General features: G+C 43.2%; 1 protein-coding gene across 1 annotated transcript; it reads right to left on the reverse strand.

Moving 5' to 3' along the window:
• Positions 1–3830: 3830 nt before the first annotated feature.
• CHST7 (carbohydrate sulfotransferase 7) lies at positions 3831–6535 on the reverse strand. The gene has a single exon (XM_079308425.1). The coding sequence runs from the start codon at positions 6394–6396 to the stop codon at positions 5002–5004; it is 1395 nt and encodes a 464-aa protein (XP_079164551.1). The 5' UTR covers positions 6397–6535; the 3' UTR covers positions 3831–5001.
• Positions 6536–25438: the final 18903 nt, after the last annotated feature.

Raw genomic sequence — 25438 nt, forward strand, 5'->3', positions numbered from 1 at the left:
AGTTTGGCAAAGTTGGACCTTTAGAAACAGGGCAACAAGTTTGGAAGCTCCAGGGAAGGACTGGATTCCCACGTAACAGCAACAAGAAATGGCACTGCAGGTGCCCCAGGTTAGCAGCAGAGTTAACATCTCAGTGCTGGAAGCAAGAATTTCACAGTACTCAATATCCAGACTGCAAGTCCTAAAATGTAAATTGGCTTCCAGCCTGTTGTTCAGAGCTGAGACTGCCAGATATACATCTCACCAACAAACAACAAACCCCTCAATCATTGGAACACACCACCTCAATGTGTTTGCATCCAGCATTCATCTCTGAAAAACAGCCAGGAGAAGGACAGTCAGGGCCTGGCCCCTCATTCACACACACACACTGCCAGTGGGGTGTTGAAAACAGCTAGTTTGACAAATTGTATTTCTCCCAAGTCATTCTCCATGGTGGTAGGTGTCATGTCAAGTTAAATAAGAAAGACAAAACAACATCTCAGGTGTTCCCAGTGCTTCATGGATTCCATGGTGACTCTGAGAAATGACATGCACCATCAGAGAGTCTCAGTGACAGCTCTCTGTGCTCAAGAAAGGAACAGAACACGCTGTTGGGCTTGTTGGCTCTCAGGGTTTCAGTGGTTTAATTGCATTACCATAAAAAACCCAGAAACTCTGAAGTATTTTCATCATTGAGCTTTGCTGGAAGTGGTGATATTGAGAACTTCATGCAGAAACTCAGGACTTTTCTTGATGCTCAGACTGACAGGGGAGGAGGGGGCTAAAACGACTCATGCAATACTGAAGTTGTTAAATAAGTAACACAACCATTCTAACACTTCTGTTAGATACTGCAACTGGTACCAAACTATTTCTATTGTACCTGCAGTATGTAAGTACATACTGTGGATATCTACAAGGACTCCATCAGTAATATCCCAAGGAGTAGAAATAAGGTGGGGTTCAAGTATTTCTTGGCCCTGCACTTCCATCATTTCCCACAAGTATGTCATTAGTTTGCGTCACCAAAAGAAACTATTTAAATACAGATATGGTGTTGTAAAAGAGCAGTTAACAATTATGGCATGGAAATATCTCAGCCTTTTATGAAAAATTACAGAACTCAAGTTTCCAGCTCCATTCACTCACGTGTGACAATCACAAATTAAGTAAAACCAGACAGAAATGTGTTGTGAGCATTTGTGAGTTTTATACCCATTTCCTACTATGGCTTTTTAATAAATTAAAATTGTTAATTCATTGTATGCAATATAGCACAAGTAGGTAATTTTTACCAACCTCAGTCTGAAATACTAAAACTTTATGGCTGAGTCCTGCACCCCCATTCTAAGCCTTCCAGGTTCAGGCTGACTATAAAAATGTGCTTTCTGTTCTCTTGCTTATCATGCCATGCCCTTCTCTAAATGAGCAGTTATGGTTCAATTTTCTGCATCATCCAGTAGAATTGTCACTTCACCTCAAACTGCCCAAGCAAAAAATGTCTAGCTGCTCTCAAAATGCAGTCTAACTATGGGTGTCCTGCTTTCAGCAAGTTCTGGTTGGTTCCAAAGATGTCTGCTACCAAAACACCATGCTGGTTGTCCTAATCAGCCTGTTTCTATTTTTTCAGGTAAATACCAACACTGACATTTGACGGTACATTTGCTTTTTTTTCAAGGTCTGAGTTTCAAGACCAAGTACATTCTGTAAGCACCCTGAATGATGCTGTCCAATGCCCTCCAAACACCCTGAAGAGAAAAATGGGATGCATTTGTTGGTGAGCCTCAGTTGTCCTCCTTGGGCAGGAGAATTTTAGAAAACTTTCTAGTAATTGAAGTGCACATGTCACACCACCAATCATTAAGCAATTGTCATCCACATACTGTTCTAAGATTTCACTCTGGCCTAATTGTTCCTTTCTCAGCTTTGGATATTCCCTACAGGTTTTTTTACATGAGTTTTCTAATGAATTCAGGTGCACTGAATAAAAAAATAAAAATAGCACTTGCTATATTTTGTACATTTTGCCCAATGGAGCCCTTCTCATATTATACAAAAATTAAAAAATCAATCACTCATAGAGAACAACCAGGCTAGTGAACAATTTTTGCTGACAGAAATAATAATTGATACACAAAATACATCTATCATACAATATCCTGAGTTGGAAGAGACTCACAAGAATCAGCAAAGTCCAACTCCAGGCCCTTCATAGGACAGCCCCAAGAGTCACATCATGTGGCTGGAGCATTGTCCAAAAACTTCTTGAGCTCTGTTGAGCTGGTGCTCTGACCATTTCCCTGGGGAGCTGTTCCAGTGCCCAAGCACCCTCTGGGTGAAGAATCTTTTCCTAATATCCAACCTAAACTTCCCCTGACACAGCTTCAGACCATTCCCTGGGTCCTGTCACTGATGCCCAGAGAGAAGAGATCAGTGCCTGCCCCTCCTGCACCCCTCAGGAATAGGCTGTGGACTGCAGGGAGGTCTCCCCTCAGTGTCCTCTTGCCCAGGCTGAACAGACCAAATCCCCTCAGATGCTCCTCACATGGCTTCCCCTCAAGCCTCTTCCCCACCTCTGCAGCTTAAAAATGGAAACAGCTTCAGAAAATACCATATAAATTCCAATAAGTGGATTTCCTCTCAACTACAAGAATCAAGTTAAGCTAGATGTTAACAGTTCTTTGCTCATCATGATAAACCATTTTAAGTGAAATTAGGTGTGAATTTTGAAAGACTCACAAAAGATATTTACCACCTGAAAGAGCATGATGATGAGATTCCCTGCCAAAGTGAGGAGAATGCTTAATTTTTGCATCACACAATTCTGTGGCTGCAACTTGCTAAGAACAAATCAACAGGATATATTGGATTTTAATCTCCCAACCGATTTAAGAAAATAAGTACCGTATCATCTTTTGGTATGCACAAAAATCTTAATTTCTTTCCAAACCTGTCAGTACAAGCCAAGCTGTACTGGGTGTAGTCCCAGAAAAGCCTTCCAAAATAGGTTACCTGACACAGGTTATCAAGGCATTGTACAGTTATTGTCTATCTTTACAAATACCCTTATTAAATGCCACTGGAACACCCCGAGACAAATTTTGGTGGCATAGGCACAGTGAGAGAATGCAGAAGCATCCCTTAGATAATACACAAGGTTTTCCAGCACAAAACAAGACTCTGTAATTCTTACTTCAAGTAGAAGCCCAAGGTTGCAGAACTATATGAAGTATGCTTTAGGGAAATGGATCCATTTGTTCAAAAACATTTTTATGACTACATTTTCCTGTAAGATAATGAAAGAAACCTGCTTCTTGTGCCAACATACACTCAGATGGGAAGATGAAGGGAAAACAATCTAAAATAAATGAAGGTTCATCCTAACTTAGTGACATGCTGTGCAGCATAACAGAGCACAAAAAGTGCAGTGCAAATCAAATACCTCCTCCATGATAACAAAACATCTTTGAACTGTCTTTATTTCCAGCACTTTATATAAATACCGCTTTCTTCCTGATCCTGGATTATCCTCAATTTGAAACTCATATTCTGGATTTGTATTTGAGGACTGCATGTAAACATCCCTATAATCCTGTACACTTTTGTGGGGCCATTTAAAGACTAACAGACTGTAATAGATTCAAAAACAGTCTCTATGAAGTTATGAAACTGCAACCCTGAATTACAACTTCTATCCCCACATCAAGAAATTAAGAAACAAAGGTACCTGCAGATAAACACACACCTTCTTTTTGCACAAGTTGCAGGATACCTGCAGGAACATGTCATTTTTAAAATCCAAAATAAAACTTTGGGGGGTTTTTTTATTTGTTTGTTTGTTTCATTCGTTTGTTTGTTTGTTTTTAATGTAAGATTTTATTTGGGAACTTCATGATTAATTTGTCTTAGGAAACATTTGCTTTTGTCCAGGAGCTGCCAGCTGAGAGGATGTTATTGTTTGGAAGGGATGTGATCGGGAGGACCCTGAGCACGGCACAATGTGTCAGCCCGGAAGCAAGGAAAGAAAAGGGATTCTCTCATCTGACAGAGAAAACAAAACAGAAATGTCAAGCACTTGCCTTCTAGTTCCATTCACCCCTACACGTGTTCCAAAGAAACATGTTAGTCACCTGTATCTCACATGAGTGTCACCAAACTATATCAATATATGTATATATATAAAAAAAATCCAACTTTCAAAACAATTACATATTTCTTTAGAAAAGCAAAGATTTCTGCCATGAACATCTTCAAAACACATAGGCAGGTGAATGCTTACCCTCCCTGCACGACTGCTTACCCTGCTGCTCAGAACGATGGACACAATTGGATGTGGTTCCCCTTCCCTCAGCCCCCTCCCTGCAGCACCAGCAATGAACAGGGGCAGAGACCATCCCTGCAGAGCAGGTTTGGAGCAGCAGAGCTGAGTCCCCCCCTGCAGCAGGCACCCTCCTGGCTGCCCAGGCCCCTGCCGACCTCTGCAGCGACTTCACAGAAGCCTCTTGTGTTTCAGTAGCAGTGGGATAGAGGTCAGTGTGATTCAGAGCTCCAGAAGGGCAATGCTCCCACAGGAGCACCTTCCAGGCCCTCTAGTTCCCTGCTGAGAGTGTTCACCTGGGGGACTTTAAAATTTTCATGCAGTTTGTTTACAGCATACCTGTGCTTTGTACACGATCGCGGTTTCACGCTAAAAGGCTCCAAGAGTGATGCCGTACTCAGAAGACACCTCTTGAGGTGTCACTTAACCTCAAACCCGCCTCGTAAATGAATCATCCCCCCTGCCCTCTCCACCCAGCCCAGAAGGAACACAGCCACAATAAGCCACGGCGGCACGGGGGGCCTGGACCCTGCAGCGCTGCGAGGCGAGGTGTCCCTCAGCCGGGGCTGCCCCGAGGGAGCGCCCGGCCCGCCAGGTCGGCGCCTACCATGCCAGGGGTGAGCCCCGCGCTCAGCTCTGCCCGACGGCTCTGTCCGTCCGTCCGTCCGCCCTGGGCCCGTCCGGGACACGGGGCTCGGGCGCTACCGGGCGTCGCCGGCGCTGAGGGGGTAGGCGAGGATGCTCATGGCCTCTCCGCACGCCGCCTCCACCTGCCGCACCTGCTGGCGGCTGAGGCGCTCTCGCCAGGCGTGCACGGCCTCCCGCGCGTCGCGGGCGGAGATGAGGAAGGGCCGGTCGGAGGAGTAGGCGGCACCGCGGGTCATGTTGACCACGAAGTCCTCCAGGGCCGGCGGCACCGTCAGCCCGGCGAAGCGCAGCAGGCGGCGCAGCTCGGCGCGGGGCTCCCGCACCAGGTCCTCGTAGCGGAGCTGCGTGTAGCGGCGGCGGAGCCAGTCCGGGGCGCGCCGGGCCAGCAGGAGATCGCGCAGCCAGGACTGGCAGATCACCTCCAGCGCGCCGCCGAGGAAGAACTCGGCGCGATGCTGCGGCTGCGGCGGCCGCCCGCCGCCCAGCAGCCCGGGCGGCAGCAGGAGATGCTGCTGCTGGTGGCGGGCCGGGCCCCGCGGCTCTGTGCGGTGGCGGCTGCGCAGCACCTGGACGCTCTCCCGCAGCAGCGCTTGCCGCGCCTTCAGGCGGGAGTTGTGGACGGCGCGGGGGTCGCGGAAGAGCTGCACCACCCGCAGGTTGAGGCCGGGCTCCCGCAGCAGCGGCAGCAGCGCGCCCAGCTCCAGCAGCCGCACGTCCTTGATGACCACCACCGGGTACTTGCGGCACTCGGCCTCCAGCTCCCGCAGCGCCCGCGGCGGACACTTCTCCTCGCAGGTCGCGCCGTCGACGAGGCCGATCTCCCCGCGGGGCCGCGGGGCGGCGGGGCAGAGCGGCGGCGAGCAGATCACCTTGTTGGTCCGCCAGCCGAAGATGCTGGCCGTGGTGAGGTTGTCGGCGGCGGGCGGGGCGGGGGCCAGCGGGTCGCGGGGGCCGGACGGGGCGGTGTAGAGGCGCAGGACGGAGAAGTCGCATCGGAAGAGGGCGCGCAGCATGTCGCGGAGGGCTCCCTGCAGGCTCAGAGCGTCCCCCGGGTAGAGCGCCTGCCAAAGGTGCCACATGGGCTCGTACAGGTAGAAGACGTCGGGGTGCTGGTTGAAAAGCTCCCCGAGGAAAGAGGAGCCCGTTCGCCAGGTAGCGTGCAGGTAGATGTGCCGCTTCCCCGCGCTGCTGTTACCCGCTGCCCCGGCCGTGCCCGCCTCATCCTCCTCCTCTTCCTCGTCCAGCGGCGGTCGCTGCTCCCAGCCCCACTCACTCAGCGCCTCTTCCAGGCTTGGGCAGCGCCGCAGCAGCGGCTCCTCGTCCACTCGCCCGCGCCTGGCCCCGTAGTCCAGCGCGTAGGGCACCAGCAGGAGCAGCAGCAGCGTGTACAGCACCAGCACCGCGGCGAAGCGGCGATGCTCGCCTCGCCACCGCCGCCGGCCCTTCATCGCTGGGGCCGGCTCGGACCCCGGCTCCGCCGACCCTCTGCTTGCCGGAGGGCAGCTCTTTGCGGAGAAGCAAAGTTAGCGGCGGCGGCGGCGGGGATGTGGGCGGCGGGCGGTCCTCCCCGCCCGGGAGCACGCCCACGGGCACGCCGGCCCGGCTCCGGGCCGCTGGCCGCGCCGCCCGCCGCTCCCGCCGCCGTCTCCTCCTTCTCGTCCTGCTCCTCCTCGCAGCGCGACGCGGAAGCGCCCGCACCTGCCCCCGCTGCCGCCTGAGCAGCCACCGCCGCCGGCGGGGAGCGGGCTGCTGCCGCCGCCGCTGCTGCTGCTCCCGGTGCCGCTGCGCCGGGCTCCGGGCCGCCCCTCGCCCGGCCTCCCTCCCTCCCTCCCCCGGGCAGGGCCGGAGGGGCGGGCTCGGCACGGCGGGACTCACCCCCGCCCGGGAAGGGGCGCACCGAAAAGGAGCAGCGTTAGCCAGGACAGGTACCGAGCAGCCGAGGGTGTCCCGAGGAGGAGTGGTTGGTCCTGCTGTTCACCGGAGCTCCGGAGAAAGAGCAGGCAAGACGCTACAGTGAGGAGAAGAGGTGCCGAATGTATTTTTAGGGTAGACGACAGCTATTAAAATCTGCAGTGAGTTTCAGAAATGCTGCGGTTCGGCGCTATAGAGAGCTGCGGGGTTTCTCAGCCTCACTTTTGTCTGCGTGTTTGTGCTGATGGGATGCGGACATCTCGATCATGACTCATTGCTCCAGTTTTAACACCTGTAAGTTCCATAGCTGTCTGAGAGGGTCACCCTTTGCAGCTGGAAGAAATGGGTATCCACAGAAGGACACTCAACCTTTTGTGGATGTCTTCCTGATAGCCCTCTTTATTAACTACAGTAGAAGCATAAAGTTACCAGTTTAAATCTTGACTTCTAGTTTTTCAGACATCTAAGATTAGTTGAAATCTCCTGGAGATGGAAAGTCAACAAGATTTTGACTTCAGGTGTTTAGATTAAAATGTATAGTCTCAGAATCTCCAGCCCAGCCCATGCCTGACCTCACATAAAGAGATGGACCATGATCCCTTGTCCCTGGTTAAGGCATCCAGGTGTCAGGAAAGTGAGGTCACTGTCCTGCTGGTGCAGTGGGAGCTGCTGACAGTCCTGACCACTAGGCAACAGGTGGCATCCTCTGTAAAACACTACTAATATTTAGGTATGGTGTGCAGAGTGAAATTCAGAGAGGATAACACTGTTCTTGCCCTTGGTGTAGAATGCTTTGACTCTCAGAGGAGTCTGTGGTATATAAACACCTGTGGTTAGACACATGCCACAGTCTTTGTCAATGCCACCACATGCAACAGAGAGCAGAAACAACCCACTAATTTAATGGGTTCTAAAAATGCTCCATCTGTAGTACAGATGTATAGATACACAGCCTGAAGATGCTGGACATAGCATGAATGTCTAGTTATTAAAATATAATCTTACTTTGACTATGTCAGGCAAAGCACGAGGACCAGAAATCAACGAGAGAGAGAAAAAGCATGCTTCTCTTCTGTCCAGGTGGTGAGCCAGTAGTCTGCCTGCTAAAGCTTTACTTGCCCCATGTTAATAAGTGTTAAAGACTGGGCTTCCTGCCCTTTATAACGTGCTGAGTGAGTAGATGGTGCCAAACAAGCTTTGTGAGCTCCTTAGCAGAAGAGTGTAGAAATTACAGCATTGCAAAGGAAATTTTGCCTCAACATACATTTCACTGCTTGTATCTTTAAACACCAAGAAACACCAGTATCTCACAGTCACCAGTGTATTTTCACCTTTGACTCAGTAATTTTATTCAGAATTTTATACCAGGATTTTATTCAGACCCTCAGACAACTAAAGGAGGATGACAGAATAAAAACACACATGCCAAAATCAGATTACAGTCTTGCCAAAAAAAACCTTTCCCCATCCAAAAACCATGCATACTTAGTATTTTGAGAGTCTCCAGCATATCCGACTTGTATTTTGCATCATGCAAAATAGTAATTTGGATCGATTTACCAAGATGATATATCAAGAAGTGCTATTGAGAATGGATAATTCTGAGATGGCAGGATTTTCCCTCTGTAAGACAAAATACTGGGTTGGCAGTAGCACCAGCATCACTGATGGCCAATGAGCCATTTGCAAGACATATTACTTTAAACTAATTTTGTTTGGTTTTCTATGACACATACTTAGGCTTAAGAACTAAAATCAAGGTCTTAAACCTGCCTAACTGAAATAAAGCTCTCTTGCCAAGAATCAAACATCTCAGAGAGTAAGACAACTATCAGAAAAATGCAAAACCATAGAAATAAAACTATGTATGTCTTGCACTGATTTTTTTTTTCAGACAGTGGAGCTACAAACCTCTGTGGTGACTGTTCTGGCAAAAATGAAATATGCAAATAACTTTACCACAAGCTCCATATTTTAGTAAAGATAAATCCATAGTTGTTAGAAGATTATCAGATCAAAAATGAATGCCAATAAATGTTGTTTTTTGCACCTTCACAACCGTCCCTCTACTGCAAGAGGATTAGGCTGTGTTTACTTCAGTTGTTTCGGGTTACAGCTTTTTTGGCACGAGGAGATTCCAGCAAAGCCAGTATTTATTTTGTCACCCAGCAGGTGCCTGAGCTCAACTTGTAATCACTTAGCTCCAGCCTTCCTGAAGAAAGTACCTACTTCACAAGAAGTACCTAATTTGAGTGTTTGGGAGTGCACTGCTGGTCTAAATAGAGTGGGAAGAGATCAGCTTTCTCTTGTCTCGATTTTCAGTTCTGTACTGTGTTCTCTCTTCAGCACAGATGACAGAGATGATTTTCCCTATTTAGGTTTTTTCTATAAACCACATCATTTACATATACAAATTATCTGCATCTCCTTCTAAGATCAGGACAGTTCTGTACCCAAGGAAGACAGCCAGGTTCTTCTTCACTGATCGGTGAAGCAGTTTACCCATTTGGCATCTAGCTCCTGCCATTTTTTGGTGATAATTCTGTGCTTAATATTATTTTGTAAAGGGGGAGGGAAAAATATAGGCAGAATATGTTCTGCATACTTCAGTATTGCAGTATTTCCTTTCTTGTTTCCAAGCTTGTCACTGTAAGTACTGACAGCTTTTAATATAACATAACATTGGCTTCCTGTGTATTATCTCTCTAACTTAATTTTTGTTCTTCTGTCTCCCACGGTGCTTCTACTGTCAAGAGAGACAGTAAATGCTGGAATGCTTCATTTCAGTCTCAATAATTTTTATCTTCTCAGCAGAGTCTTCAAAATAGAAATAGTTGCCTCTATATCTTGCAATCTTTCAGCTCTCCCATGCTCTTGTCATTTTCACAGAGTACTTTGTGAGTAAAAATAACTTGATTTGCTGATAAAATTAAACATGCTTTGCACATGGAGCACCTCCCTCAAACATCCTGACTGTTAATGAGCTCTCTGCTTGCACATGTTGTCACTCACAGGCTCCAGCCAAGAGGAAGTCAGTGGTTAGTAACAGCTTCAAAACCTTCCAGAAGCCAACAAGCTAGGACAATTGTCCTTATTTTTGAAGTTCTTTTGTCATCAGATGTTCCAACATGTGCAATACCACGTGTTTCACATATGGGACCAAACTTAGTAGCTCACATTTCAGAATTGACGTGTTGAGAATAGTGGGAAGGACAAGCTGGTCCAGGCGAGATGACTAGTGCAGAAGGGACTTTTGGCAGTGTGGTTTTCTCTGAAAGTGGAACAAAGATTGAGGACCTGCAAAAGGTCAGAAATATCACAGAGATTCTGACAGACTCAATGGAAATTCAGAGGATCTGAAGAAAGTGCAAAGTAAAGCAAAGGCGGAGTAGACTTCTAATCTGGGGCTGGTAAGCAGCTGGGTGGAAGTGGCTCCAGACACAAAGCCACATTCAGGTGGCAGCAGTTCTGCTTCCTGCATGTACACCTGTTGTCAGTCTTGAACATCTACAAGGAAGACAAGGAAATCTGCAGGAACTGTAGCAATCTTAACTACCTCGGTCTTGTGTACTCCTGATCATTACACTGGCACAGTTTCAGTGTACCTCTGAGTTTCAGTGTGGGCTGATTTGAAAGAAGCCAGGTTTACAGTTACTGGTCACAGCCAGCATGCTTCATGAGAAGGAAATCCTGCTTATCAAACCTGATTTCCTTTCATGACAAGATAACCACCCAAGGGCTTGGATTTCAGTAAAGCTTTAGATATTGGCTCTCACAGTATCCTTCTGGACAAAATGTTCAGCATACAGCTGGATAAACACATGGGTGAACAACTGCCTCACAGGTTAGGCATAAAAGATTACAGTGAATACAGGCATCAGACTGGTGACTTGTCACCAGTGGGGCTCTGCAGAGCTCTATCTTGTGCCTTGTGAGCTTACACATCTTCATAAAAGGGTTTGGATGCAAGACTGGAAAGGATACTAAGCAGGCTTACAGACAGTTCAAAACTGGAAGGAGCTGTTGCAGGCAGCAAGGCCCTGCAAAGAGATTACAACAAATCAGGGGGCTGGGCAATCAGCAGCTGTATGACATTCAGCAAAGAAAAGTGCTGGATTCTGCACCTGGGATGGGGCAGAATGTATAGACAGACTGGGGAATGAGATGCTGGAAAGTAGCACCCTGGAAAGGGACATAGGGGTCCTGATCAAGTTGAACATGAGTCACCAGTGTGCCCTGGCAGCCAGGAGGGCCAACTCTGTCCTGGGGACATCAGGAACAGCATTACCAGCCGGGCAAGGGAGGGGATTGTCCTGCTCTGCTCTGAGCTGGGGCAGCCTCACCTTGAGTATTGTGTGCAGTTTTGGGTGCTGCAATGTAAGGAAAATGCAAAACTATTAGAGAATGTCCAAAGGAGGGCAATGAAGATGGTGAAGGGCCTTAAAGGCCTGTATGAGGTGTGGCTGAGGGTCTGTTCAGCCTGGAGGAGACTGAGGAGAGACCTCATGGTCCACAAACTCAAAGTCTACACTTTCTCATGATGCGGGAGAGGAGGGGCAGGCACTGATCTCTTATCTGTGGTGAATAGTGACAGGACCCGAGGGAATGGCCTGGGGAAATTGTGTGAGGGGAGTTTAGTTTAGTTTAGTTATTAGTTTAGTTTAGATATTAGAAAAAGGTTCTTCATCCAAAGGGTGGTTGACACCGGAGCAGGCTCTCCAGGGTAGTGGTCACAACACAAAACCTGACAGAGTTCAAGAAGCATTTGTACAACACTCAGGAACATGATGAGGCTCTTGGGGATGTTCAGTGCAGGGCAAGGACTTTGATGATCCTTGAGGCTCCCTTCCAGCTCGGCATATTCTGTGATTCTGTGCAGCTTCAGGTCTTGGTTAACATAATTACATAGCCACCATGCAATTCCTACCACCCAATATGCAGAAGAACAGGAGCAGCAGAAAGGCTTGAGAGTCCTGTGTACACCTCAGGCTGAGGGAAGCTGGCAGTTGAGTTTGGGGACCAACAACATGTGTGGAGTCAGAAGGGAGGGAATGCATTGCTCCCTTCTCTCCCAAATTTCTCCAAAGTTATTCCTAAGAACTGGTGAAGTTGTAAAGTTAGGCCTGCTGCTGCTCTCTGCTTCCTGACATAAGTGCTGGGTACAGAGAGTGAGCTGAGAAGGTGTTCAGATTAAATTCAAATTCAGCACTGCAGCCTATATTTGGGCTAAGGGATGCTTCATAGCCCAGTGCAGCATTGCTGAAGCAGCTGCAGCAGCCTGAGGGGTACCTAGCTAAAGGAGCTCTCTATGTCCAAGAGAACCAAAGACATTTTATTTCTGCTTTTGATTTATTTAAAAATTAAGATATAACTAATATTCTACAATGTAATTGTCAGAGTAGAGATTGGCTGTGGCTTTCCAAGAATGTGAGAGCTGAGTGTTGAAATGGCAAAAAAAAACAACCAAAAAAAAAAAAAAAAAAAAAAAAAAAATCAAAACAACAAAAGAAAAGAAACCAGGAAAGTTTGAGGTTTTTGAATTTAAAACATGGTTATGTCATCAGTGATCTTGTGAGCTCCTCTAACTTCCTCTAAGAAAGGGCGCTAATGTTGTCATTGAAGATAGAAAGTGTTACTAGGAAATGTAATAAGAGAATGCAAGATATAGAAGGCAGAGCAAACCAAGCTTATGTATTTGTTGAGGTTCAAGAGAAAGCTCAGATAGAATTCTTTTAGTATTTGTAACAGTGTAAATTCAGATAAATCAGCAACAATGAAAGAAAGAATCTATTCAGTAATCCAACTCAGTACTAATATAACTTGAGTTTTTCTAAATTCAGCCAAGGATGACTCTTAATCTGAAGACTTTAAACCTCTTCCCTGCAGAGTGGGCTCTGTTGCCCCATTAGCAGAAAGGCCCAGAAACACTTACACTACACCAATAGCCAGCACCTCCATCACACTGCCTGGCAATTAACAGTAGCTGCACAGGAAAATTATTCCTATGGTAATAATGATTTGGTAATGGTTTGGGGTCTCACATCTTTGAGTACAAGAACTGCCTCTATACTAAAATGTGTGGGAAATAATAGTTTTTAATGGCAGAAACTGTTAATCTTTTTCTGCTTTCTCTCATTGTCACAGGCTTACTTTTACTGAATTAGAGATGCTGATTAACAGCAAGCTCTCCCAACTCTCTCAACAACTTAAGCCATTGTGTTGACATAATTAGGGAACTAATTCTTTCACAGTTCACTCAAGTGAAGAAATGAACTAGAAAATTTAAGACCTATTTTTAACGGGCGATTTTTTTTCCCCTCAAAGTAACCCCTCTGACAGCTATTGTAACAAAATACTTACAATTCTCCTGCACTTTCCTAAGGCAGCACTTTCATGTACAGAATATAGTTTTTGGACTGAGCATCTATCTGCCTTTTTATTCACTTCTGTCATATGTGCAAATCTCTGCTGGCATATGCAAATGAAAATGCTGAGTGCTCAATCACTGCACCTACTTTATAAATATGTCCCATCAAGTTTTCTGAAGATAATTTTGCAAATTCAGAATTTCTGAATAATTTCTGCAAATTATTCCCAGGAGACATTACTGTGCCTGTAAGGAAGAAATACAAATGCCAGAATGTATAATTCACTTGAAAATTAATCTTGTATATGCTTGTGCCAGATTATTTAACTTTCATGAGGAAAATGTTAGCAGGCAAAAAGATACTGATTCTGGGAAATTCCTGGGTTCCTGGAACCTCTGGGAGCCAGTTTAACTCCCTGCCTGTCATTACTGGTTATTAATTAGGAAGTCTTCTCTGGGCTTTTTATGCTGTTAATTGGGGGTTTCTGACTGGAATGGCAGTCAGCAGTCCATAATTTCTTTTTTCAGCTGTGTAATGAGTGCAGCAGATTTGAAAATTGGTGTTAGTCTCTTGCCTTGGGCCTTCACTACAAGCTTTACAAAATTTGTCCAAAGCAACCATAGCACAACTACACACCTGCAGCACACTATTTATTTAGTGAGGCATCTCTATGCCTGTATGTTTTAAACACTGGATGAAAACCATTTTGGTTTTACTGTAAACTTCTGTAAACAAAGAACTTCTACTCTGCTTTCTGCAAAGAGAGACTGCTTGAGTTTGTGCAGTTTTTGGTATGAAAATGTTAATTGTCAGGTTTTGTTACTTTAGCTACATAGACAATTTAATGCAGTTTCAGGTTTTATGTGACTGTGAAAATTGCCTAACAAATTTTACTACAGCTTTAGCACAAAAATCATTTGCTCTTCAGTAGCTTCACTCTTATTATACCTCTTAGAAAAATGAAAACACATAAGCCTTGCTCATGAAACAAGCGGGTGAACAGGAAAAAAACAGAGTAAAAGGTCATTACAGGATATAGAGGCTGATTTTCTAAGAAGATATAACTGTTGTTCCAGGTGAGCAACAATAAAAAAAGTAACATGCAATTGCTGAGCTGCTGCAAAAATTTATTTCGACCATGCAGTTCAAAGAGAAAAGATTCAAATATATCCTGAAGCTTTTAAGCTGATCTCAGCACAGTTCCTGCAATACTCCTCAGGTTCTCTTGGAAGAATTGGGCTGACTGTGGAAATGTTCTGGGCAAACCTGATCCTCTGTCCAGGCAGATTTCACACATTATTTATTAGCTGCTGGACTTTGCTGTATGCAGAAGAGCATGTAGGCATTGCTGATGGTGAAATCACGCTGCTCCAGCTTGCTGGCCATGAGGAATGGCCAAGGCTGGAGCATGTATTTGATCTCCCTATACCTCTCTTCTGCTTACAGGAAAATTCATTCTACTTTCTTTTGCTGTATTTCTTGGTGGTAATGGTTGAGTTTTTTCTTTGTCCTCCCTTCCCTGTCTTCAGTCCTCTTACCTATGTGTATTTTTATGTTTATCCTCTTGCTGGATGGTCCTGTCACTCAGCCTCCAAGGAAAAGTATTGATCCATTTGAAGCTGAAGCAGTTGCCCAGGCAGGAACTACAGAGGACTGTTCATGTTTGTTTTAGTAGTGTGGTGAAATGCCCCTACTTTACATCTTGTTTTGAAATAGTCATACTTTGTGGTTTTGTTGGGTGGAGATTTTTATTTGTGATTTTGCCTCCAGCCTACCATTGGGAAATACCCCCTAAAAACACTGCAAGACTACTGATAAAACAGGAAGAAAGTTTACTAAATTATCTAATATTATAAGCATTTGAAATTGTTGTCACAGCTGCCTCCATCTGAGTTCTGAGGAAGGTAAGCTACCTCAAGCAAGGTAACTCTAATGGGGACCTTACCTGACTGATGGGTCCAGGCTGGACTGAAATGGGATCCTTGACCATGGGAGGGTGGGGGAGCCCCATAGAATTTGGCAGGGAGAGAGGGTGCCCTCAGGGGCTCAGCATTTTGTAACTGACAATTTTCTACAGCTTTGGCTTTCATTTCTGCTGAGAATGACTTTGCTGACATCCACCTACATCTAAGCTGAGCTGCTCCTGAAAGGGACAAGGCTTTCCTACTTGCATTCATTTAGAATTGCTAAAAAATGTACTAGTGGGTTATTGCCTATATATCCCCTTGAAAACATAACACAAACATGGCAAGGGGTCTGTTGTCTCTGAGTTTCCTTGATGCATACACAGCTGTTTTGGAAAGGTGGTGGGATATCCTCTTGGGTATGGGGACTGAGTCAAATAACTTCACAGAAGAGTCATGCCTACTTCCAGACTTAGCTAAAGTAGGGAGCTAAACATTTGCTTTACATTTTAGTTATCTGGGGGTTTTTTTCCTAGCTGGTCTTAGTAATAAGCTTCCAGACAAGTTTCACCCAAGTTCATGGTCTATATGGAATTACTTGAAATAGAGGCATTTTTTGGCAGTGGTATGACCTTGTCTCTTGAGTAACTCAGCCATAGCAGACTTTCATCTTTGGAAAACTGAGGACCTTCCCTGAGGCTCTGGTTTAAGGCATCTTCTGAGGGACATCTCCTAGAAACACAGACTTGGTCAGGAATTAATGGTCCTCATCCAGCTCTCCTGGACCTTGGCATTGTGACTTACTGATAGTTATTGAGGATATAGTCAATTTAGCCATGACTGATACTTTGAGAAACTAATGTCAGTTCCTTCATTCTTGATCCATTTTGTTCCATGCTGTTATAAAACTGTTTGGGTTTTTTTTTCTTTTCAGTATGAACTTTATTCAAGAGTATCTTAGACTTTGATGTACTGCACCTTGCAGTACCATCAAAAAGGTTTTGTAGAGAAATCTAAATCATCACTTTTCACAGCAGTTTGGCTTTACTGACTTGAAGGGTTGAGATGAAGCCTAGAGATTTCTTAGTGCCATCCCTCTTCCTCTGGGGAATACTGACAGTTGTTCTGCAATGAAGTCAAAGAGATCAGTTTGCTTAAATGTTTTGTCTGGGATTTAAGATGCTCTGTGTCTGTTTACTTCATTAACTTACCTTTATCCTGTGGGAGTCCTAAAAAATTTAGTTTCTCTTTAAAGGGCTCCTGCAGAAACAATTAATGTAATTAAAACTATCTTGTTTGTGTTAAGAGACCTGTTTTCCTTCCCTACATGGCCCAAATAAGAGCTTCCTATGATCTGAGTTCCAGCCAGGAATGTTGTAGGATGGAGTTTTACTGCTTCAACCACAATTCCTTTTGTCCAACAACATGCTGTAGTAAAAAGCATTTAATGTCTTTTCTGATTTAATTAGTGATGCCTCCAAATGTCTCCTGATGAAAGAAAAATTGGTGTCAACACCAAAGTTGTGTCTTTGCTGAATGCTGCCTCAATTTCTGCTGCCATTGAATGAGAAGACTGTCAATAAATTTAAAATAAATTGATGTTTTTAGTAATTACAGTGACAAATCTTAAATTTTCAAATAATGGATATTTGTCAGTCATCAGTACCCTTGGCAGTCAGTAAGTAAGTATCTTCCCAGCAGTAAAAATACGTAGGTTTTCACTGTAATCCAAAACACCCTGAACAGTATTTATAGGAAATGAAAAGCAGAAAAGGATTGTAAAATTAAAAATATGTTTCTCTATTTCCATTTGGAAAAGAAAAAAACAGTCTAAATGAAAGTGCACGTGACTAATATTTCAATCCAAATTAATTTCCAAACAAACTGTACTAGTGTTTTCTATTACTATTTTAAGATGCATAATTTTGAAGTTCAGGAATCAAAAAGGACTCATTTTCTCCATGTCTCTTTGAATAATACAACTTTTATAAGAAACTAAACCAAATTACTTAAAACCAGAAAGGGCATTTCCTGTCTGCAGCTTACAGTTCTCCTGCTTGTAGTAACTCTGTCCCTTTCTGTGTCAGTCTGCATCAGTCCAGAAGGAACATCTTTGAAAGGATGTGCTTATGGATCTGAAATCTGGATGTGGCTGCAAGAATCACAAGCTTAATAAAAGGAAACAGCTAAGATTTCATTTCGATAGAGTGTACTCATCTGGTTACCTATTGACAGAAATATAATTTATTTCTTACTTTTGATTTAAAAGATATATTTAGTGGTTGAAATGCAATAAAATTAAATCAGTTACAGATCTCCCTTTAGTTTTTGTTATGCAGATGGGATTATTCCCGTTGGTCTCACATTACTATCACACAGCCTTTATAACATGGATATGAGAAAAATAGTTTCAGTAGGTCTTCTAACAAACATTAATTATACAAGAACACTCAACAGTCTCAAATCTCTAGGGTATTTTATATGCAAAGAATTGTTCACAGATTGTCTTGATGAAAATATTTAGGATCTTGTTAAATCTGGGGAAAATTTTCTCACCTACACTCTTCTGCCTTCCTGACAGGTTTGGTTGTTTTTTTTTTCCCTCCCCCAGTCATACAGCATTCAACTCTAAAAATTACTGTGCAGCTGGGGACCTCCCTGCAGCTCTGGAGTGCTGCTGATATACTCTGAGCTTCTGCAGTCTTTGACCTTCTGGTGGCCAACACTGTTGCCTTTCCAGCCATCCTGGACAAACTTAACATGGTTAGTTGCACATACTCAAACCAATTGCAGGAGCCCAGCTGATCAGTATATTAATAGCAAAATTTGACATGTTTGAAAGATGCTGAGACTTTGGGACTAATCTTTTTGGCTGTGTCTTTTTGGCTGCTGATGTTGGCTGGGCTGTGGCTTCTTACACCTGGGCTTCTTAGACCTGGCATATGCAAAGTTGTCAGTGCCCTTGTTGGAAAAAAAAAAAAAAGAGTAAGAGCATGGCTATGGATGTCCTTTTGGCAATGATAATAAATGACTGAAAACAAAAGGTGGGAAGTTGGGCTCACTGACTCCCCAGTGCCTGGGATTCTGGAAGGGCAGAGTCTGGCACTGCAGACAATGAGCTCATCACATAAAATAATGTTTTCTTGCCTCTTCAAGGTGAACTGGAGAGCATCTGGGAGGCTTAGTTGTTGACATTGGGATGTTTTCCTGTGATTTTCTGTTTTGAGGAGTCTGGAAGTCAGTCTCTCCTCAAATATCAGATGTTTCAGAGTCACCTGATTATTTTTCAGGGGTTTTTCAAAATACAGACTCCAAGATTTACAGATCAGTCAGGTAATAGAATCATGGCCACTTGAGTTTGAAGCAGAGCACTAAAAATGGAGTAATTTTTATGCAAGCAACTGAAAAAGTGCTCACAATTTTCAATGTTATAGACTTCTGATTTATTTCTTCAGAAAAGTAGTATGACACATACACACAGGTTATTAATTTCTCAGCACAACCTTATCACACTGAATGGTTTTAAAACCACATTGCATTTCTTTTAGTAGAAATTACTGGTAGGAAAAAACCTTGAGCACAACAAAGCTTGCTGCTCAAACATCAGTTAATTGAAAACTCATAAAAAAGAACCAATGATTTATTTAATCAACTCTTCTTTTCTTTAGATGTACTTAAAATCAGAAGATTACACATGCTCACAGTAGCATAGCAACTTGGGGTAACCCTCCTGTTCAAAACTGGGTCGTTTATCACCTGACTCATTTCTGAAATCTCGATAGAGGAAAACCAGCCAGCAGCTGCGGGTGACAAACCATCACCCTGCAGTGGTACCCACCAGCCCACTGCTTTTACAGCTGGTGCAGGTGATTGCCATTGGGACTTTGAACCTGAGGCAAGTCTGATTTGGTGATGGAGCTTGTAAGTCCACAGAGGGGCTTAAGGATGTTATGTTTAAGAGAATCACTAAATTAAAATCCCACTACTCAATTTGAAAAATGCCCTGTGCCAGGAGGTTTCTAATTTGTTCAGGCACTTTGGCAGAAAACATCTGCTTGAAGTAGCTGCATGACTGAAGGGGGGGTATCGGAGCAGACTGCAAAATGTCACCTGCTGCAGCAGGGTGGTCTTTTTCATATTTAAAAATATGTGAATATGCCAGTGCCTCTCATTGCTATTCTGATATGTCCCTATATTTAAGTGAGTTTCTGCTATGAGATGCAAATGATGACAATGATTTTCTGGTTATTACAGTGCCAAAGGCTTTGCAGTGATATTCCAGGCACCTGAGCCTGGAATATCACTGATATTTCTAATTGAGACCTGATCATGGTCTCAATGTGTGCCTGGTTCTCTTTGTCCTCAGTGCTATGCACAGCATATGTAATATAGCAAATGGTTTAATCCTGCACAAGGCTGAGCCCTCTCACCTCTCTGTTTCTGCTGAAAGTGAAACATGGTCCTGCCATGCCAGAAGAATTTAAATTATATGCTCTTGTATTGAGCTTTATATTCATCTACTTTAGTTACTTTTATTTTAAGTGTGGTAGTATAGTCCTACAGCTATGCAGCCTCATAAAAAAAAAATAAAAGTAGGCTCCATTAAGAGAATAAAACTTGGAAGGCTGACATTCTTAATTGAACTTCACAGTGAGGAATACTTAGGATTTAATGTCCTAATATAAAGTGCTAATTTAAAGGATGGTGAGTGACAGCCACATAGCAGATAGTGTGTTTTTACAGATAAGGCATGAAGGTAGGATTTGGACTATCTGGATGCCATTGCCTTTTCTTTTATACTGAATTATTGTATGGCTTGGGAACAATTTGAGCCTCTCAGCTTTTTTTCTTTTTTTTGTGTGGGAACACTATTGTAATGAGTGAAAGACAAATACATAGCTCTTTGCAAGAATTGAAAACACTAAGGACACAACACAAATATCCAGGTTTCAGGGTAAATTGGAAATTCAGTGCTCCTCTAACCATACCATCTGCTCAGACCTACAGGCAGAGCAGACTGGTATAGTATCTAGAGATAAAACAATTTGTAGCACAGGGGAATAACAGTATCTCTGCAGTGGACATATTAAGCTGCTTTTTTTTTTTTTTTTTGCTGTTTGGATTTTTTTTTCATTCTAATCTGTTAATCATGCACGGGGCTTAAGTATAGCTCAAGGCAGACCAGACCTTGAGTGATTTAATTTTGTGCTATTTATTGAACTGGATTTAATTTGAAGATACGTTGTAACCCACTGCTCAGCAGCTCTTAAAAAAAAAAAAGAATGTCCATAATGAGATTTCTGTCATGAATCAGGGATTGTGTGTTTAAAATGGGTCATGGGGCTGGTCTTTCCAGGCTGCACTTGCAGCAGCCATGCAGGTTAACCTTTGCAGGATTCACTTGAGGGGCAGATTTGGGGGCACTCTTTTTAAAGCAGCATCTACCACCCTTGTTTTTTTCATTTTTCATTTGCTTTAAGCAGCCAGCAGAGAAAGCAGAGAATAAAAATTAAAAGAGAGAGTCAGGTTTGGAGGTGAGGGCATAGAGCAGTAAATCTGAACTCAGTCACTGAAGGTGGAAGCTGGTGGCTCTGCCAGCCCAGGAGAGAGTCCACAGGAATTCCTGATGAGAAGGGGACAGGCCCCAGTTTCAGAAGCTGCAAAGGGCCGGGATACTGAGAAACCACAAATGTGGTCTAGTATTTGTAATAGTTTTTTGGCCTAGCATTTGTAACTGCTGATGACATCACAGCAAACCTGAGAGGGAAAGAAACAATGAAACATGTAAATATGCTTTGGGACGAGATGAAAAACCAGCAAAAAAATCGAGACTTCAGCAATTGTTGGCTAAGAACATGAGGAAATACTTTTGTAAGGAATTAAAAAACTAAGCAGCACTACACTAAAATATTAAATACAGCTGTTAGATCACCTACTTCCTTACCACATAAGCCAGATTGCTTCATTTAGCACAGCAAAAGATACAGGTATTACCTTTCATGATTACCTGATTTCAAACTGGATAGCAAAGTGAGGAATTAGATCCCTCACGAACTAACTAAATCAGGAAAATAATAAAGAGGTTGAATATAAAATTGCCAATGACAACCTAATGCATTCCCTTTTCTCTCTCTATCTGTTTTGGAGTCAGTCAAGGAATAGTTTCAATAGTCACTGAGAATTCTGAAATTTTGTTTTTCTTTCTTCTTCTTCTCTCCTTAATTTTCTCTTTATCACCATCCTGGCTTGCTTAACAGAATTTATCTGTCTAGTAAATTACATTTCTGATTATCACTGTACACCCAAGTATTTTCCTTGGATTTACTCATAAAATCCGCAAGGCTCAAAGTGCTGAAAAGAGAAAAGGGACATAAAGTAATATAAACCTTTTATTCTGAGCAGCCATTAGTCCAATACAGCTGCCACAAAAGTTCACTTGTCCAAGCTACTTGCTATTACTCAGTAGTGTTTTGGGCAAGTGAGAAAGGTTACTTCTGTTTGTTATTTTGGTTTTCAGGGTTTTTGTGTTCTTGTTTGTGTTTGTTTTATTTGTTTGGGTGTGGGATTTTTTGTTTGACTTAGTTCTTTGCACTTTTTTTTTTTTTTTTTTTGGGTGTGTTTTGGGTTGTTTGTTTGTTTGTTTGTTTGGTTTGGTTGTTTGGTTTTTCTCTCCCAAATTTATTAAAAGTATGGAGGAATTTTTAAGGGTTTTTTTTTGGGGTGGGAATTATGACTATCATAGGTCAAAATGCTCCTGGAGGGCCTAGACAATTGCATTACATGAAAAACAAATCCTGTGATGATTACAAAATGTATTATGCTTCCTCTGTAATGCAATCAGCCTATGATCAGTTGGATTCTGTATCTGACAGCAGTTGCAGAGGATCATTTTCTTTTCCTCACACCTCCATATTTCTTCACACCCCACCAGCCCACTTTTATTTCAGACTCATAAATGGCTTGGAGATGATTATACTTACTCCTCTGAGTTGATCTAATTCCAGAAACTAGCGGCAGAATGAGGCTTTCAGGCAAATAAGGTGATATTTTCCTAGTTAGTTTCTTCTTTGGCCATCATAGTCTCTTCTGAAACATTTTTGCTGTTCCCTTTTCCTATGGCAGCTGCAGCCCTCCAGGCCAAGGCACTTCATATTCCTCAGTGGCTTGGACATCAGTTCAGCACCTGTTTGTCTGTTCACAAGGGATAAAAACCATTATTTAGTAGTTGCTTAAGTTTCAGAACAAAGTTGTATATACTATTTCCAAGAGTCACAGTTTCAGCCAATCTCTTCTTAAAAATGGCTAATGGTACACAGATCAATATCTTAACAAAATTAAGGCTCTCACTAACAAGACAGACACTTCAGTAAGTTTTCTTTTGCTTTTCTGACAATTACTTAATGAGCCTCCACACATACTCTCTTGTCAAAGTTTGCATTTTTTCACCCATATGAGTAAATTAAGGGATAATATCACTGACCCTTCATGCCCATCCTGCTTTCCTTTAAAATGCTGTGGAAGACTGGACTTAGAGTTAGTTTGGGCAGCTGCCTTCGGCTGCTCCAATTTTACTTGTTGGCCCTTGGCCTGAACTTCACAGAATGGTTGAGGCTGGAATGGACCTCTGTAAGTCTTCTGATCCAACACTTACTTAATCTTATTTAACTTGTTCTTGTGTATCTATGTAGGAGGCATTTGCAGCTGAGCTGGTCTCTCTGTCTACTCTCCTCAGTCACTGGAGAGACAGTGACAATCTCAAGGTGCACTTTGTTTACACAAGTACCAGGTTTCCAATGGGATGAGTCATGCCCAGAAACATCTGTTGCTCTCAGTTGACTGCAGAGAGAGCCCAATACCAAAGCAGAAATATGTGCTGGGAATGCTGAATTGGAGCAGATATATCCTCTCTCATCTTTGTATTTACCTTTTAAACTCTCCTGACATAGCTTTATGAACTCTTTGTGTTCAGCTTACTGCTGAACTAGAAAATTTCACCCATGAAGATGGGGTAGAATCTGCATTGGCCTGTCTGAACTGGTTCACATTTTATAAATGTTTTGAAATTCCAGCTAAGTGATGATGGCAGACCTTGGCCATGGATCTTCAGATCTCATGCTTTCTTACTAAAAGTCCTTAAAGAAATAAAAAAAGCTTCTGTGTATTGTCCATATATGTCAGGGAAGACAAATACACTCCAAGAAATCTCTTGGTGGGCAAAGTGGAAATGGGATACTATCACAGTTTAGGTATGTCCACTCCTACTTACACTCAGGCATACCTACAGTAATTTTGCCTCTTTCAGCCAAATCATTTTTTTCAGACTTATGAAAAGACAGAGTCCAGTCCTTCTTCCTTTTTCACCACCCTTCAAATAAGAGCAATCCGTTTCTATTTGTATTACCTTGAAATAACTTAATTTGCTAAATACACTGAGCAATATCCCCATCCCAGATGTAGCTCGTGCACTCAACCCAAGTAATTGCTTTCTGGCAGCCTTCTCTAAGAATCTGGTCTCTCTTTGCCAGAGAGAGAATGTATTTCCTGTTCATGCACGGAAGTTTCCAGTATTTTTAACTAAAAGCATCCTACAGGGTTCATACCCTTAGACTGAAGGAGGCAACATCCTCTTCCTTCCCCCAGGCAGGCTCTCTCTGACTCCCTCCTACATGCAGATCAGAGTAAAAATATGAGAGGTGCATGTCTCAGCCTGTGCAGCATGAGCTGAGCTACTGCTGGATTATGCTGAGAACCCACTTCCAGCAAAGCAAAGCACTCCTCAGCCTCTCTGTGCTTTTTCCACCCTCTTCTGTTGTTGTATTATCAACTTCATGGTGTTTTGTGTGCAAAAATTCAATTTCTGCACTTGTTTAAATGACCAGCTTGAGCTTGTTTGATAAGAACTCCTTTCAAGTACCTGAATATCTGCCTGCCATGAGGTATCAGATTATCATATTTCACAGCACTTACCTTTGTTCTAGGACTCTCAGAAGCTGCCCCAATTTATTGCCATCTAATTGGTCAACATTTTCATTGCATTCATTGCATACATTGCTTTTCTTGCTCTTCGTTATAGATTTTCTGTTTACATTTGTTTTCCTCCTTTTTTTTTTTTTTTTTTTTTTTTTTAATTGATATTTCATGTTTTATCTAGGCAGTATTAAGCTCCTGGTTTGACTTGCTTAGAAGGCATCACTTCTTTCACAGCTTCGCCTTACACAACTTCCTTCCAGAAGGTAGCAGGAGAGTCTAATTTAAGCGTGTGTGGCTTAATGCCTAGGTGCAATCTAGTGGATATTTGTTATATTGCTCTCCTTTGAAGTCAGGCCACCTGAACTATTGCCAGCTTCTGCTGAAAATATTTACCAAGCCAGGTGACAGCTGCCAGAGGACCGGATGAAAAGCAAAATAAATTAAGAAACTAGAAAGTAGGTACAGAAAACAAACAAAAGGAAACAGAGCAACCACAAACTTTATTGGCTATCTGTGTTTAAGGAGATTCCCAAGGTCCTCTCCTTGTTTTGTTCAGCCAGGAGCTGCCAGGACATGTCTGCAGCTGGCTGGAGTCAGGACCTGATTCTCTTGACAAGCAGTGTGCTCTGGCATTATCCCCTGAGCTACAACCTGCTGTTTACAGCAAAGCTTTTCCAATGAATTTCATTGGCCCACTGGTGATTCAGCTGAATATAAACACACTTCTGGAGACATCCTGTATCCCACGGTCATGACACTTCAGTTCTAAACACAGTCCTAATTTATGACTGCCCCATTTGTGAAACACTGTTTGAGATAGCATTAGCTTGTGATCTGCCACTGTGCTTTGGAGAGCCCAAGCTGGCCACCTGGCATGCCCTCTGTTAGTGTCAACTTACCAATAGATGGGTCAATTACCTTGTGCAAATGTCTCCCTTTTGACAAAGAGCCTAAACAGGACCTGAATTTACAGGAATTGAAGCACATAAATTTTCTATATTGCAGGCCTCAACAGCTACTTATTTTACAGAATTTTTAATGAGAACAAGAAATATAGCTTGTAATTAGCTTTAGACAGTGAATAATTACCTTAGGCTGGAGATTGTTACCACTTCACCTTGCAGGGTCCCTTTTTTTCTAACAGGAAGATGACAAGTTTGAAGGAGTTTGTGAATTTGAAAGTGATAAAATTAGGTGCTCTTCCTTAAAAGGATTAAAGTTCCATCTTAATGTTATAAAGAAGAACTAAGTCAAATTAAATTACCAAGGTCTGTCAGCCTCAGAAGGAAATTCATACATATACACCCAGGCAGGGCAGGAATGGTTTGTCTTCAGAC

Source organism: Erithacus rubecula (genome assembly GCF_903797595.1).
Source record: "Erithacus rubecula genome assembly, chromosome: 1".
Lineage (NCBI taxonomy): Eukaryota > Metazoa > Chordata > Aves > Passeriformes > Muscicapidae > Erithacus > Erithacus rubecula.